The sequence below is a fragment of the Argopecten irradians genome, chromosome 3 (genome assembly GCF_041381155.1).
Source record: "Argopecten irradians isolate NY chromosome 3, Ai_NY, whole genome shotgun sequence".
NCBI classification, from domain to species: domain Eukaryota; kingdom Metazoa; phylum Mollusca; class Bivalvia; order Pectinida; family Pectinidae; genus Argopecten; species Argopecten irradians.
This window is the reverse complement of record NC_091136.1, coordinates 23384271-23401336: the sequence shown is the minus strand read 5'-3', so window position 1 is coordinate 23401336 and position 17066 is coordinate 23384271. Positions and strand designations below refer to the sequence as shown.

Genomic DNA, 17066 nt, shown 5'->3' with positions numbered 1-17066 from the left:
TTTCAAGCGGAAGTGAAGATAAGAAGAGATTCGATTGGTTGATTCGGGACGCTAAATTCCTCGACCAATGAACACACTCCTAACAAAATGTAATTACATCAATATCAGCATTTAAAGAATGACAGACGTTCGTGTAGATCTAGAAGACTACAAGGTGTCGAAAGTAAGCCTACGTGTTCTTCATTAAAACATTTAAGTGTTAATTAGCATTTTTTGACGAGGATGAAAAATACTGTGCAGTATGTCATCTAGACTAACGCTCAACTACATATGTATGTATATAAATTAGCTCAAAGGTAAAGTGAAAGTAGACAACTATACATGTAAGTAGGCCTTTATGCATCTGATTACATGGAGAATTGCAAATAGCGTACTTGGTAAAATATTCTGCGCTAGAGATACATCGACAATATAACAGTTGAAGTGATAAAAATATGTCATATAATTAGTCGATAAAAAAAAAACAAAAAAACAAAAAAAAAACAAACAAATAAAAACAAAACAAAAAGTAGACAAGCTACTAATGAAGCAGAAAAAAATATCACATTCTGACCGACTTCAGAAGGTGATATATTTTCCACTACAACAGAAGCTAAGAGATATCAAACTTATCTTTTATACATATGACCTGGTTGAGAGGACACTAATGAGGGCGCTATTCCATCCCTCGACAATACTAACCAGGCCGTAATATATGGGTTTAATATACCTCTACTTTATTTACGCTATATAAAAGTTACTTGGTTAAATTGACTAGCTCCCTACTTTTTTTCCAAAACCTTCGCTGAGCTATAGGCAAGTTCGAGGGAAACAGGAAACTTGATATATCACTCAATCCCATACTTTAATTGTTTTAATATACCGATACATACAAAAGCTATGATTAAACTAAAAATACATTTCTCTCATACGCTATATTCCTGTCACGTACAGCAATGGTCATTAGAGATTGAGAACATTTTACATTGTTATCGATCTACGTAATCTTATCTTCAAACATACAAATTATTCCAAGATGATAATTGTGATTCCATATCCGTTTTGTTTTGCTTCTATTCAAACCGCAGGTTAAAATTTGATTCCGCTATGATTTCTCAATATTTCAACATTTTACCACTATTAGGCATAATACTAAATTTATTTAAAAGTATTGTTGAAATTCCGAGACGTTAACCACTCACAGGTAGCCTAAATATAATACATAACACTGTATGTACATGTACATATAAAACTTATTGTCCTCTGACCCCATTGCATTTTTCACAAGCCTCTCACTTACAAGATAAACATGACGACTTGTTCGATAACAGTTTCCGATCGATACTAACGTCGTCTGAGTACGTCAACGGAGATGGCGTGGTCGGAAACTAGCTCCGCCCAATTGTAACGTCAAGTAGCAACTGATGGCGTGATCGGAAACAAGTCCCACCCACCTCGAATCTGATTGGTTAAACGAAATTAGTAGAGTACGGGTGTGTGCTAGCTTCCAGGGGTGTGTTATTTCGAAGACTAACATTTCCCTCGGCTCCGCCTCGGGAAATAGACAAGTCTCGGGGAAACCAGAAACTTGCTATATCCCTCAACCCCATACTTTAACTGTATATTAGAACATCACCATCACATGAGACCAGTTTTATGACATTGTCAAGGGACACATCACAATGCTATCTTCATTTCCAGGCAATGTTGTTAAATTAAAAGCGCAAAAGATAAAATGTCGCAGAAATCTGTGTTTTCTTGAAAACAATATTCAGTTTCATGAAGATTACAAGTAGATCAATAAAGAAAATGAGTGAGCTGTCTTCTGTAGAAAAGCAATATTTCCATCCTTCTCCGTAGACCACAGCCTGTCGGCCTGTTGGCTATCTTGACTCTTGCTGTCTATAGCAGACAATCATGATGTCATGGTAACAACCCCTAGAATGACAGATACACTAAAACATGTAAACACAGTGTTAGGATTGTGGATGCATGGTTAAATGTGTAGGGAAGCTTTACATACTTAGGTTGTATATTATTACACTTGTTGAACATTACATACATGATATGTGGTTGTTTATAAATCTTTCAGGCACCACCAACAATCTATTACATCCCAGATTATATAACAAAGGAAGAGGAGGATCTACTGATGAAAAATGTTTATTCAGCACCGAAACCTAAATGGACTCAGCTATCAAACAGACGACTACAGAACTGGGGTAGGTGATCCACACAACATGATATTGTAAATGGTTACTTAAACATTTAGTTATGTTAGTCTTAAGTCATTTTTTATGTTTTAACAATTTTTTTAAAGATGCTCCACAGCTGAAGAAGGTTTTTTTGTCCTTTATCAAAAACATGAGTAGATGAATTAGTATTTTTCTTCAGTTACATAAGTTACTTACTTTACACCATTACCACCATTGAAAAGTTTGAGCTTCCCATTTTACTTCAAGATAAAAATATTGAAAATAATTAATTGCAACCCACAAAAATTCTGTGGCACTATTTCCTATATGGAATGAAGTACTGATTGCTCATGCACCAAAAGCAAAATAAATGATCTTTTATTATTTTTTGTGTTAATTATACATACAATTAAATCCCAATTACTATTCAAATGAAGTGTATCATTCGGCAGTGGAGCATCTGTGAGTGTTACATAACTCACACTAAATTAAATATGTATGTCTCCTTCATTCTAGGTGGACTACCACATCCTAAAGGAATGATACAGGAAGACATGCCACCGGTAATGAATACAAACTTTCTTATAGCACTGTCTGTATATTAAACATCTAAATAGGATTACTTTCAAATTTACGACTCATAATTATGATATATCTGTACACATGTGTTAGACCAAGGTAACATACCTGTACAACCAGAGTCAATGCCACATACCAGACAAAGTCATACTATCTACATAAGGGAAAGGTCATAGGCCTGTACCCCTTAGGTTATGGTAACTTTGAACCTATAAGGGAACAATCACAGACATGCTCACCTAAGGTCAAGGTCAAAGACTTGCTCACCTAAGGTCAAGCTCACAGACTTGCTCATCGAAGATCAAGGTTTCTCACCTGATGTCAAGTTTGCAGACCTGCTCACCTAAGGATAAGGTCATAGACATGCTCATCTAAGGTGAAGATCAAAGACCTGTTCACATATGGCCAATGATACAGACTTGCATTCCTAATGCGAAGGTCACAGACCTGCTCACTTAAGCTATTTAAAAGTCAAGGTAATTAACAGACAGCTGTGACCTAGGGCCAAAAATAAATTCATGTGTAAGTGACAAGATCATGGTGTTATATAACTTTCTCTGTGCATATAGAATACAAAGAACATATACAAGTTGCTTCTTCAATGTTTGAAAATGAAAATAGACAGTTAAAAATAAATTTAGGACTAGATTAAGATTTTGGATTGAAGCTTTGGAATGCACCTCACACAGCAAGTTATGTAGACTTCATTTCTGATGTCTGTGTTGTTTAATATGTATAATTAGAGAATCAAAGCCTGTTTATATATATATATATATCAAGTTTGACCAAACTACACTACAATGTAGATTATGTTGTAATTTCAGTGGCTAAAGGTATACACAGACAGGATATCAACAACTGGCTCCAGACTTTTTGGAGATAAAACTTTGAATCATGTATTGGTAAATGAATATGAAGCTGGGCAAGGCATAATGGTAAATATTACGTAATGATAATAGTTTTTGATACTCCGGCTGTATTTTTGCACACCAGGTAACACAAATTATCTTGGTAACCTTGATTATTAAAACGCTTATATCAAATCAACATACGGTAAACATCCAGTTAATTAGATACGCAGATAGTTCGAACACACAGTTTTTTCAGGAAAAAACAGTAGAATGTAAAGACTTTTATAATTAAAGATGCTCCACCGCCAACAGAGCATAAATGACATTCATCATTTGAACAATAATTGGTGTTTAATCGTATATGTCTAATTAACATAAAAAATAATATAACATTAAATAATGTATTTCGCCATTGGTGCATGCGCAATTAGTTCTTCATTCCATATAGGATATAGTGACAAGGAATTTTTTCGGGATGCAATTAATTATTTTTTATAATTTTAACTTTAAGTAAAGTTAGAAGCTCAAAATTGTCAGTGGTGGTAATGGTGTAAAGTAAGTAACTTTTGTAACTGAAGAAAAATACCTAATCGTTTGCTCCAGTTTTTAATAGTGAAAAAATACTATTTGTCAGCGGTGGAGCACTTTAATTAAACTTATTTTATCAAGAAAAGAATTTAGAAGTTTATTTAAGTAGTAAACTATCTTTTTTTTAAATATATGGTCTATATAGATGCTATAGCTTTGCAGACAATCTTTATAATGTGTACTCTGGCTTCTATATATACCATAGATTTCATAAAAAAAAGAAAATAATGATATTTACATTATTTATTCATTTTTGGGGTGTAAAACTTTAAAGTTGATGAAGTGACCAATTGACCTTTCTATATCAACTGATCAACATTAGGGACACCATAATCATTGTTTTGGATGTCAATTAAATCACTATAGACTTCACTTCTGCCTGGTTAGTTTATAAAGTAATTTTTACAAGGGAAGGTAAATATGTTGATATACAGACATCTTATGCTAATTTGAATAGAGCACACAATCTGGTAGTACAATACAGTATGTTTGGTATGTCATTTAATAGATTCAGGCTTGAAAATTGTTTGGGATGTTTACTGTTGATCCTGTTAAAAGAAATCAATCAATGCCTATTGTAGGCTTTTGATCTATAAAACATGTGGGAACCACTTTCAAGGTTCATTTGTATCTTATATGTATTTATGCTTGAAGTTATTAAGATGTTTCTCCTTTACTATTTCTTTAAAATCCTATTCTCTTTTTATGTGGTTTGGTATCATATAAAGATTGAATGGTGATATATTTTGATGAATGCTACATTCTGTTTCTCCATTCACAGCCCCATGAGGACGGGTCGTTGTTCTTCCCGACAGTATCCACCATCAGTCTCGGATCACATACACTTCTAGATTTCTATTATCATATTCAGCAGGATGAGGAGACCACAAAGGTACGTTTTAATCTAGGAACAGAAATCTCACACGGGAGGTGATCCATTTAATGTACAGTATGGGGAGACACCACAAAGGTATGTTTTAATCTAGGATCAGAAATCTTACACGGGAGGTGATCCATTCAATGTACAGGATGAGGAGGCCACAAAGGTACGTTTAAATCTAGGATCAGAAATCTCACACTGGAGGTGATCCATTCAATGTACAGGATGAGGAGGCCACAAAGGTATGTTTTAATCTAGGATCAGAAATCTCACACTAGCAGATATTGATTCAATGTACAGGATGAGGAGGCCACAAAGGTACGTTTAAATCTAGGATTAGAAATCTCACATGGGAGGTGATCCATTCAATGTACAGGATGAGGAGGCCACAAAGGTACGTTTAAATCTAGGATCAGAAATCTCACACGGGAGGTGATCCATTCAATGTACAGTATGGGGAGGCCACAAAGGTATGTTTTAATCTAGGATCAGAAATCTCACACTAGCAGATATTGATTCAATGTACAGTAAAACATGAATATATCTAAAGAGAATATTTCTATATCCGAGAGGTAAATTGCAGCTTGTATTCACCAGTGTTACATCATTTAAGTTTGATTTCAATCTGGTTTGATTGTTTTTCAGGACAGCAGTACATCCCAAGATGAGCGCCATTTTGCGTCCATATTACTGGAGCCCCGTAGTCTTGTGTTTGTAACAGAGGATATGTACAAATTACACCTCCACGGGATCACAGAGAGAAAGTCTGACATAATCACAGACAAAGTGTCAAATTTAGACCTGTGTAAGTGTGTCAGTGTGGGAGACAATCTGCAACGATCAACTCGGGTCTCTCTCACCATCAGACACGTACCAAAGATACTGAAAGCCAAACTGTTTATGGGGAAGAAAAGATGATAATGTGTTTTATTTTGTTATTCATATACATGCAGTTCTGTTTAATAAATTTGTATTTTTACTGTTCCAACGATTTTTGGTGTTGTTCTGGTAAAATTCGCCAATCATTTAGGTGTTTGAGTGTCTACAGATCTAATCTCCAGGGATAATGATATCCACACTCAGGAGACCAATCACATGCAGTAGAAACTTCCTTTGAAGATTACAGGAGTGATGCCCAACTTCAAAGCCACATAGTCAACCATAATGTACCACTAATTCTTTTGATGTACATCAAAGGACCAAATTAACTGTTCATCCGTTGCCACAAACAGAGCATTCAGGTTTGCTATGACATAGTCCAGGAGTAGATATTATGACAGTGATAGTAACCCCTTGAGTATCGAGGATGTCTGACCAGATACACATTCACTCAGTAATTAATCTACTTTTTCTCCATGATGATAAGGTACAAAGTTAAATCTAATGAATGGCCTTTATCTACCTTCAAGATGCAAAGGTCCAAGGATTCAATTTTTAAAATTCATTCTTCAAAAACAGGATAAGTGGAGGTTATGGAACTACAGATATGTAGGGATGAAAGTTTATCTTTGTTCAATTGTGTGACCTTGACAAAATAACATTTTCGCTCAAAAGTTATTAAAAAAGATTTAGCATACTGTAATAATGGTCCTCTAAGTTAGTTTGATTTATTGATCAAATACTTTAAAACTAAAGAATGTGGTGTTGATTTTTTATCTGTTTTTAAAAATGAATATAGAAAAACCTTGACCAACTATCAAGGTCACTTGGTCATTTAACAGATGTAATGAAAAGGCCAAAATATAAACTGGCTTTATTTGTATGTTCATAGTAGTTTTAAGTATTTGGCCCCTAGTTTTCTAGTGAACCCATATTTAGATGACAAACAGTGAATGATATGAGTCTAGAGAAGATAATTTCATACTATGAAAGCATTCTCATAGTAATGAATAATGTAGTTTTATTGTTTGCAGAGTCGAACTACAGATTTACTGATCTCAGATACGGATGGATAAAACAAGAAAAAAATGTTTACAGACATTTTATTAGAAAAACACATGGTCATTTCAGAAAATGAATGAATTGATGATAAACAATGATAAAGAATTTACATGTATGAAGTTATTTCCACTGGGTATTGTTAATATTGAGAAAGACAACTACATGTACATGTATACCTATATAGCGAAATAGTAAAATAAAAATGACCCGAGAAAATAACATTCTATACTATACAATGAGATGATGATTTATGTCTATGTAAAGTTATTGCAGACTTTTGGCACAATTCTTGCATTTATATATAACAGGAAAATATCCACATTAAACAATTTACATTTACCACAACTTTAGATATTACACTGCAAAGCACTTACATTTCATATTCTAGGATGATTTCAGGATGGTAGTCAATCGCGAGTTCCCACCCCAAACAATTTTTGTTTAACATAAATGATAACTCTACCCAGCAGCTTTGTTAATTCATTTGTCATCGTTACTTCAAACTAGCTTTTCATTTTAAGTATCGCTCGCTAAGTAAAATATTTGCAATTCAAATCATATGACTCTGTTAATAGGACGATAATCAAATAAATCAAACGTCAATTTCGTGGCTACTTTATATCGTGAATTTGAATTTTCAAACATGATTGCAAGTCCACAAATATGGACCTAAAAGTAATTAAGGAATCCAATGGCATAATGATAATTGTAAGTACAAGTGTCTGTGCCATGTTACGGAAGCGCATTGGTGCCAGATTAGACATGGAAATTAAACGCAATATTTAGTTTTGCGTTTATTTGCAAAGGTATTGCGTTTATTCGCAATAGTGTAGCGTTTATTCACAAAACTATTACGTTTATTCGCAACAAGTATTGCGTTTATTAGCAATAACATTGTGTTTATTCGTAATACTATTTGTATGCGTTTATTTGAAAAAGTATTGGTTTTATTCCCAAAACATGTTGTACTTTTCTATTTTTCATATCTAATTTGGCACTAATCTACATGTGTGTAACTAAATCTTAGCATACTATATACCATTAAATTCCCTGTGAACGGACGAATATAAAAACAACCAAATTCTGTTTTAATTGGTATTATCAGAATTATTGCCTAACCATGAATAGTTCTACCGCAGAATCGTGATTGCAACCACAGGGACCCGGCACGAATATCCCTGTGATTGGTACAGACTATAAAAGAAAGTACTTACGAAAATTTTATGTTATACATTAGATGTATACAGTACAATCTTATATATTTCATATACAATTACAATTTTTTGTCATTTACAGTACAGTTTACTTTGAATACGTAGATATTGCACATTTGCCCAACTATAACACATGTGCTAGTATGTATACATGTAACACAACGAAGTTTTCCATATCATAAATCAAACTACGGACGTATCAGAATGATTAGGCTATTTACGTCATTCACATTTCGGATACCATGATAAATACATTCGTGAAAGGCAAATAACATTATTCTTAATTACTATATGTTCAACGTCATTTATAGAAACAACAGAAATCGCTACTTTATCTGTATATTAAAACGAGACATTAAAGGTCTTTAAGGGACAATTCAATGAGGTTAATTCTGTAACATAATCACGAAGCATAAAAATGACATAAATATATTTTTCAACATTCCTCATGAAACATATAACAAGAAATATTGACACCTGGTAATAATTTGATGATAGTTAAAATTACACTTACATTGGTTAATGCACATTTCTACTTAAAATAATGACATCAAGATAACCATTACCGATTTATAAACCAGAATGATATTGCGGATTTATAGACAAAGGGATATCATTATCTAGTAGTAGTTTAGAAGACATAGTTTCTGATAATCGTTTGTTTCACAAACATGGCCTCGAAATAGTGCTTCATCCAGCATGCTAGAACCTAAAAACCTTCATAATATAGGCCTTTATAAACTGAAAAGTTTCTTGAAGATTTCCCCAATTTGACGTCTGTGACTTTTGATGACGGTCAAGGTCAATTGTTTGAACATAATTAGTAATCCTTCATACCAGTATGCTATATGTCCGATTCCAGGTCTCTTAGTTATTGATAATCAGTTGTTTTAAGATGTTAGTCTATTGGACCTATGTGACCTTGAATATAGGTCATATTAATCCCAGAATGCTACTGACCCAAATATCATATCTCTAAGCCTCTTAGATATTGCTAGAAAACCGTTTAGCTTTTTTACCCCTGTAACCTTGAATTGAACAAAATTGGAAGCCCATCATCACAGCATGCTACAGGCCCAATATCAGTACCATGGGTAATGGAATTCTTGAAATACAGAAACAAAATTCCTCCATGACAAAATGTTAAGTTGGCTAGTCATTAAGTACATACACCGTCAATAAAAATAAATAATCACAAATCACCTAGGTGAGAGTACTCGGTCTTATCTTCATCTCGGCACTTCTCAGAGAATAGCTAGAGCCAGTCCATGGTTTCCACGCAACGCCATCAAACAGTTTGGGCGGTACTTTACCGTTTCTATAATAGATCCCGTTTAAGTTTGACATGTAACATTTATAGTACCACCAAGCCCCACTAAAACGTTTAGCACAACTCCCGCCGAACTCTTTTGTGACTTTATCATTGTCTACGTCTGGTGTAGAAAATTTGTGGTTGTTATGCTTTGCCATTCCGTCACCTGCGTCGCCATGGTAACCACCAATATGGAGTCGATATCCTTCAGTCTCGTCATCAATCATAAAGTAGTCGTATACCGCAATTTTCTTTGTTTTATTCCAGTCTGTCATCTCTATCATCAGGGTGTAGTGGTCCTGGTTAGTTAGGTAGTGGATGTGGTCATTACCGAGCCAGTGTTCACCATGGATACCTGGATGATAAAGGGTTTTGTACTATATATGTGGGGCGGAACTATACATAATCCTATCCTAGAAAGATCATCATGTCTAAGTAACGTATACAACTATTTGTGTGATATCTAGAACACAATATTACTATTATTACATGTACATAAATAGCACCGTTCGCAATACAATCCATAACCTATATATAGTCTATAACGCCCAATCTATGTCACGAAATGGGGAGGAAGATAAAATAAAGCTACCGTCACTGAAAACACATTCATATCCGAAAAGGAATGAATGCTGAAAAAAAAACCTCTACCTCCGAATCCTTGCTTAAAATCTTGCCATTTCTTCAGAAATTTTGTTGTACCGTCTTGTCGTTTCTGAATCACAGTCCATCCACCATTTTTCATGTCACAGAACACTTCCATCATCGACGACTTGCCGTATGGTTTTATTTTGAATACACCACTTTTCTTTTTTCCGCTCTTGTAGTAGTCGTAGCAATCTGAAATCAAATACGTGGGGACTTCAATTGTTAAAACATCAGTTACTATCGTCACCAACCATCCGACACAACAAGCGAAGAAAACAGCTACTCGATTCTGGCACACCTCTATTATTTATTGGGAGAGATGAACTATTCAATTAATCCATTATACTTCAATTAGCAAAGGGAGCAAAGATAACTGCTACAATTATGAACAATGACATTTCGCCTGCACTATTTCAAACATTTTAATACCTCATGTGACCAATGATGAGATACAGAAGGACGGGGCATATACGTATGACTCGTTTTAAAATACATTACACAAGTCCCCAAACGCCAAAGAGACAAACAGTTTACTACGGAAACTATATCTAATTCACTTTACGCAAAACTCTACCTATATGTACGTGAATTATGCTATTTGCTCAGTCTCCTTCAACATCGACATCAACTTCCATGAAAGTAAATGCCAAGTCGGGCCCACTTTCGCAGCAAATGTGAGAAAAAAATGTATCGAACTTTTGATTGACTCCATATGGCATCAGTGAAACGCTAGCTATCAAGATAAGATACAACTAGTAAATAGAACGAGAATATTTCAATATGATACACAATAAATGAGTAATGTTCTTACCTTTCGGTTCTTTCTGTCCGTTAGCTTCATATCTTATGGGCTTCTTCACTGGCTCTGGTGGTGCCTTTTCTAGCGATTTCACTTTTTCTGATTTCTTTGGTTTTGCCCCTTCTTTGGTTGACTGATCTTTTTTAACATTTTCCTTTTCTTTTTTCAATTCCTTATTTGAACCCTTTTCTTTGACCTCAGCTTTACTTTCTACTTTTGTGGATTCGTCCCCCGACGTGTTTTGTTTTTCGTCTTTCTCCTTAGATGACTTGTCGTTAGTTTCTATACTTTTGTCTTCCTTATCTGTAGGTGTTGATTCGGGACTTTGAGCTGCAGTTTCTTTTTCAGTTTTCGAATCTGTGGGATTTGGTATCTTGTTATCGTTATTTGGTTCTTTGACTATATCATTTGATTTTGGCGCTTCCATTTTCTTTTCTTCTGCTGATTTGTCGTCTATATTAACTGCCGGGACTTTAGCTTTTGTTTCTGATTCTAATACTTTGGTCTCTTTACCACCTTCCGGCGTGGTTTCTGATGTTTTACCTCCCTCTCCTGTCGATGGCTTCTGTGTCTGAGTGTCACCGCTGTCAGACGGTTGCGCTACCGCTTTTGTATTCGCGCTTTCTGTTTCTTTTAATTTGTTATTATCACCAGAAGCTTCTGTTTCAGAACTGGGTTCTCCTTGTTTTGTTAATGTATCCTGTGATGACTCTACCTGCTGTTTAGTAGAAGATTCTTCCTTTTCTTTAGCATTCTCTGATGTGTCTGAGGGTTTAGTATTTTCTGTTAGGATGTCTTGCTTTTGGATATGTTCCACATTTTGTGGGGTTTGCTGCTTAGCTGTGGGATCGCCTTGTTTCTCGGGTTCTTTATTTTCCAAACTTTTACTGTCGCTATCTTTTACAATCTTCTCCCGCGTTCTTTCTAAAGAAACATTAGAATCGTCTGTCTGTTTATCGTTTGATGACGATTTTGCGTTATCAGATTTCTGCAATGGTTTATTTTCTGGGTTTATTTCTTTTACATTTGGTTCACTGTTCTCCTTTAATTCAGATTTCCTTTTAGAACACACTTTCCACTGGAATGTAGGAAATGGAATGCATGTAGTCCTTATCACTATGACTATTTTACAAGTAACAGATGACGACCCACACCAAGAATCTGATTTTAACACACTTTCGCTTTTCATGTATTTTACCAGCTCCTCTTCGGATTTATCCTTACTAACAGTCGGCATGTCTGTTTGTTTCTGTTTCACCTCTTCGTCATTATCATTCCTCCGAACATCTGATACCATTTGTTGAAGTTTATCTAACAGTAACGTGTCTGTTGTTTCGGAAATTTCCCGTCGACTTGTCATTTTGTCCATTTCCTGTCTGATCTTTTGTGCCTCGATTCTCTGCTGTATATTTTGCTCTGTGAGATCCTGAACTCTGGTCATAATCTGAGTCATTAGAGCGGTTTGGTTCATGATCATGTTGTAGAGGAGTCGATTCTGGTCCTCCAAGTATTCCGATCGCGTCTTGAGTTGTCGGATGGTCATAGATTGGTTACTTAAGAGTTGCGTTAAGTAGGTGATCTTTGCCTGGAAGTCGATACTGACCGAGCGATCCCGTCCACCACTGACAGAGGAATACCCATAGGCAGGCGTCTGCTGTGAAGAGTGACTAAGCTCCAAATACTTCTTCTGGTCCTTTACCATGTTCTCGCTTTTCTGGCGGATATCGCTGTAACTCTGGTTGAGTTTCAGCAGTTCATTCTCTAGCCTAAGTATATGATTTTCAAGTTTTGTTATGGTGCTGGAATGATTGTTTTTGCTAAGTTTCTCTTTCAGTAATTGGTTTTCCAGTCTTATGACCATCATTTCCAGATTCTGAAGTTTGTTTGAATAGCTATCTGTTTTACTGGCAACTTGCTCTTGGAACTCATTGAAATGGGACTGAAGCTGTTCCAAAATAAGTGTTGCCTTTTTGTCAGTTTCTGTTAGAGGCTGTGTACCTGTGGATTTTACCTGTGTCCCATCTATCGTGGTTTCTGGCTTATCTGGTTGATTTATGTTGTGTTTTTCCTCTGATGGCTCAGACGCCGATGTTTTTTCTCCTTGTGGTACCTCCTCATGCACCTTTATGTCTTTACTGCTACTCTTGTCATCATTCTTACTCTCTTTCTGTGTCTCAGAATTAGCGTCAGGTGGCGATACTTGATTATTACGTGTTTCTACATCAGGCACTTGGTGACCCTTGTCATTTTTAGAGCTGTTGTCTTCGCTCACTTGTCGAGAAGTATCCCTATTTGTATTTCGTTCGTTTTCAAAATCTGTTGTAATATCTTTACCAGAAATTTGCTCACTGGCTAATGGCTTTTCTGGATTACCTGTTTCCTTTTCCTTTAATGCATCCGTTCCCGTCGGAGATTTTACTGAAGTATCGTTAGAATCCTTAACATCCATTTGATTGACTTGTGTTTCCTTTGATTGAAAAATGTTATAAAAGTTTCTGTTTACATCTCCACTACAGGACGTGTTGGTTGTGGAGTGTCTCATCAGTAAACTACAAGCTGAACACAGTAGTCTGTTATAGGTCAATAAAGAAGTTGAATTTAATGTAGTATGCTGTGTGCCTGTTTCATTGACTCGAGTTGTATTTGCCATAAATCTGTCTGTGCTCTGGAGTCGATCGAATACATCAAACCAGTAACTATCGTGTATCCTATTCATCCCGAAATAACTAGTTTTTACTTTTGTGGAATCTTTGTCGTCTGTTTCAGATGGCAGAGAGTCTTCGGCTTCTTTGTAATCATAACCTCCTTCAGCATTTTCTTCCTTTGTTTCCTTTTCTTTGGTGTTCTCTACATCATTATTTTCGGTTTCGTTCTCCTCCTCATCTAGGTTTTCGTTGTCGTTAGTTTCTTCGCCGTCTTCGCTAACTCCAGATGTCTCCTTAATTATGTCGTCATCGTTTATATCCTCGCTATCGATCATTTCATTATCCTCGGATACTTCGTTATCCTTTTCTGTCGCCGTCTCCTCTGGTATTCCGATTGGTCTATCTTCGTCAATTTTAATTGCTCCTTCTACATCACCAGCCGATGATACAATTGTTTCCTCTTCCGTTGACTTATCTAAATCGTCGAACGAATCATCTGATGATAATTCATCCTTGATATTCTGTGTCTCGTCTTCCTCTCCTTCCTCCTCGTCATCATTCGAATCGTCAGAAAGTACTTCAGTTTCATCCAGCTCAGTTTCATCGCTCTCGGTTTTCACTGCTTCATTAACGTTTTGAGAATCATCGACCTCTTTGCTTTCTTTTACCAAAGTATTTTCAATCTCATTTAAAGCTTCCTTTGTTATGTCTTTTTTGACCTTATCGATAAGTAAGGACTCGTCTTTTGAATCATTTTCTTTGTCTGATTTTGGGTCGTTTTCCTCTTTGTTATCCACGTCTTCCTCGTCAGGTTTTAGCATTTCTTCGTACATTTCCAGGACCTCACAACTCACTTTTCTTTTTGAAGTGTCCTTTTTACTGCTTAGAACCAGTTCATTTATGGCTTTCTGTATAAACTGTTGCTCGGCACTGAGTTCCCCGTCAAAGGCACCTTTTGTCGTCATCTCCAGATACCACATTCTGACGTCACATTCTTCTGCTCTGGAATTGAAAAACTTTATATGTGATTATTTTCTATATAGCAAACTGATCAACAAGAAAAGATAAAATTTACATGATGCAGTAATAGGAAAGGATCGTGGGATTGAAGAATTCCTAGCCACTAATGTGTGGTCCTCTATACACACTGTTCGGGGTTACCTATTGGGTCTAAGATGAAGGAATATTGGGAATATTTCGGTGTTCACGTGGTATTGCAAGTAGCATGGAAGTCGCTTATATAACGGAGCTCTTTGACAATGGAATGCTCAAGTTTCTCAAAAACGGCGTTTAAAACATTTTATTTTAAGATTATAATTAGGATTGAGCAACAGGCAATGCCTATATTAGCCCCTGCCTCTTCCGTTTTAAACATTAGGTTTTTTTGCCATATATGATTTCAACAGTGTGGAAATTGATTCTTTAAAAACAAATATTCCGTTAATGTTTTAAAGATATTTCTTAAGTAATTCAAAATGAAAATAACATCTTTAATTTTGTTACTGATAAACTCTGGTAGCTCATAACGAAAATAAGCACGTTTCTTGGTGCAGCATTCTGGCATTCCATCATACAAAATAATAATACATTATATATCTAATATGGTTCATGATATTAATCAAGTTATTCTGAAAAAGGAACGTACACCAACTGTTTCAACTTGGTTGAGAAATGAAGGGATTGTATCATGTCCAGGTCAACTTACAATATCCACCACTATACACCATTCAATGAAGTGAGAGTGATTAGAGCCATTGATAAGACTGTATAGATATCGGCCACCCGAACACTTAGAACATGTCTCGACAGCCGATATCAACTAGAAGTCGTGTGTATATAATTACATCGTAATACATAAGTGTACACATTTATATGCTTATTCTGAAATGAATTAGCGGCAAAATTTGCATATAATAAGAAAACTAAACCAATAGAAAATCGCATGTTAAGATAACACAACAACGACTTACCTGGAAATTTTGACGATATAAAGGAAAAGTAAGACTTTGCTTGCCGTGTACATATTTCTTCCAACATTGACAAAGTATCGGTATAAGTGGTAAACTGTCTCTGCTATCCACGTCGTGTTTTTATTGATAATTGACAGCACGTGGTGACGTGGCTAGAGAGTACACATCACCAGGCATTGATCACTAACTCCGCCTATGGAATGAAACTTGTTTATTATTCTTTATCTGACGACACAGACTTCTGTATCGATTGGGGACTGTAACATGTGCGGTCTAAATTCGCTACGTCACTTTTGACCCTTTATCTGCATCGATGCCGCGTCAAGGTAAACACGTGGTTTTTTTAATAAAAAGAAAGGTTGGTGATTTTATTTCTTTTTTTTTTAATAATTTTTTTATTTTTCAAATTTTGTACATGTATATAACATTAACAACGAGACAACACCCACATATCACACTATACACACACACACACTCACACATACAACTCACATACCCCGATACATACATACACCCTCACACTTTCTTACTAGAATATTTAAATTATACATGATGTGTTTATTATAATTAAATATAATATTTGTCTTTTTGTTTTTATTTTCATTCCTTCCACACACACTTTTATTCAGGGGGGAGACAAGATGTTACATTTACAGGAGAGAAGTTAGGAAAGGAAAGAACAGTCAGAAACGGGATGGGTGGGAGGGGAAAAGGAGATAGGAAAGGGATGGGTTGGAGGGTAAGAAGTGGGGAGAGGTGGGGAATATATGTTGCCAATAATGAAATGGAATGATTAACAAGAGATTATTCATTAAAGAATTATACTTATATATTGAATAAATGTGACAATAATCTGGAACAGACACCAGTGTACCAGTATCATATACTTGTACTGTACGTAAATCATATATAATAAGAAATATCAATGTAATTACTGGTGTAAATAGTAGCAGCTAATGAAGTAATGTTTGCAAGTATAATTATTGACTGCTAACAACGAAGGAAGAAGGGGGGAAAAGGAAGATCTACCAATGTCAGGTATCATCAGACAATGTCTAATTCAGGTCTAATGTAATTAAGTTTTGCCATTTCCTCCATTCCATTGTAAATTTGTCAACACTTTGTTCACCTTTACCACATGCAATAGTTTTTTGAACTTTATGGTTGGTGATTTTATATAGTGTGGATCAAATCCCCTCCAAAATAAAAAAAATAGACAAATGAATTTAAATATATAAATAAATCATTGAAATAAACAATTTATATAAAAATAATAACGATAATAAATGTTGAGCGATAAAATAATGTACTAATCATGAAAGAAAGCTAAACAAAATGCATAAAAGTATGATTATATATATATTCAAATGAAACAACTTTCCGTTTTAATGACATTCTATGAAAAATGGTGGTTGTTTCTTATTCCTGGAAATAACACGTCACGATTTGACGTAATAACAGTTAA

The 17066-nt window shown here is 35.3% G+C and overlaps 2 protein-coding genes across 3 annotated transcripts; one reads left to right on the top strand and one right to left on the bottom strand.

The window, feature by feature from the left end:
- Window positions 1-68: 68 nt before the first annotated feature.
- Window positions 69-6056, top strand: LOC138317924 (alpha-ketoglutarate-dependent dioxygenase alkB homolog 6-like). 2 transcript variants are annotated; one of them, XM_069259897.1, is made up of 6 exons: window positions 69-163; window positions 2072-2201; window positions 2691-2737; window positions 3578-3688; window positions 4974-5084; window positions 5718-6056. In XM_069259897.1, the coding sequence occupies exons 1-6, from the start codon at window positions 119-121 to the stop codon at window positions 5988-5990; spliced, it is 717 nt and encodes a 238-aa protein (XP_069115998.1). In that variant the 5' UTR covers window positions 69-118; the 3' UTR covers window positions 5991-6056. The 2 variants fall into 2 exon arrangements, with proteins under 2 accessions (XP_069115998.1, XP_069115999.1); XM_069259898.1 differs by lacking the exon at window positions 69-163 and adding an exon at window positions 248-323.
- A 981-nt stretch (window positions 6057-7037) lies between these two features.
- Window positions 7038-16574, bottom strand: LOC138317923 (uncharacterized). The gene is made up of 4 exons (XM_069259896.1): window positions 15602-16574; window positions 10999-14633; window positions 10191-10379; window positions 7038-9894 (listed from the first exon to the last, which is right to left on the bottom strand). Exons 1-4 carry the CDS (start codon window positions 15652-15654, stop codon window positions 9431-9433), a joined length of 4341 nt encoding a protein of 1446 aa, XP_069115997.1. The 5' UTR covers window positions 15655-16574; the 3' UTR covers window positions 7038-9430.
- Between the last annotated feature and the right edge of the window lie 492 nt (window positions 16575-17066).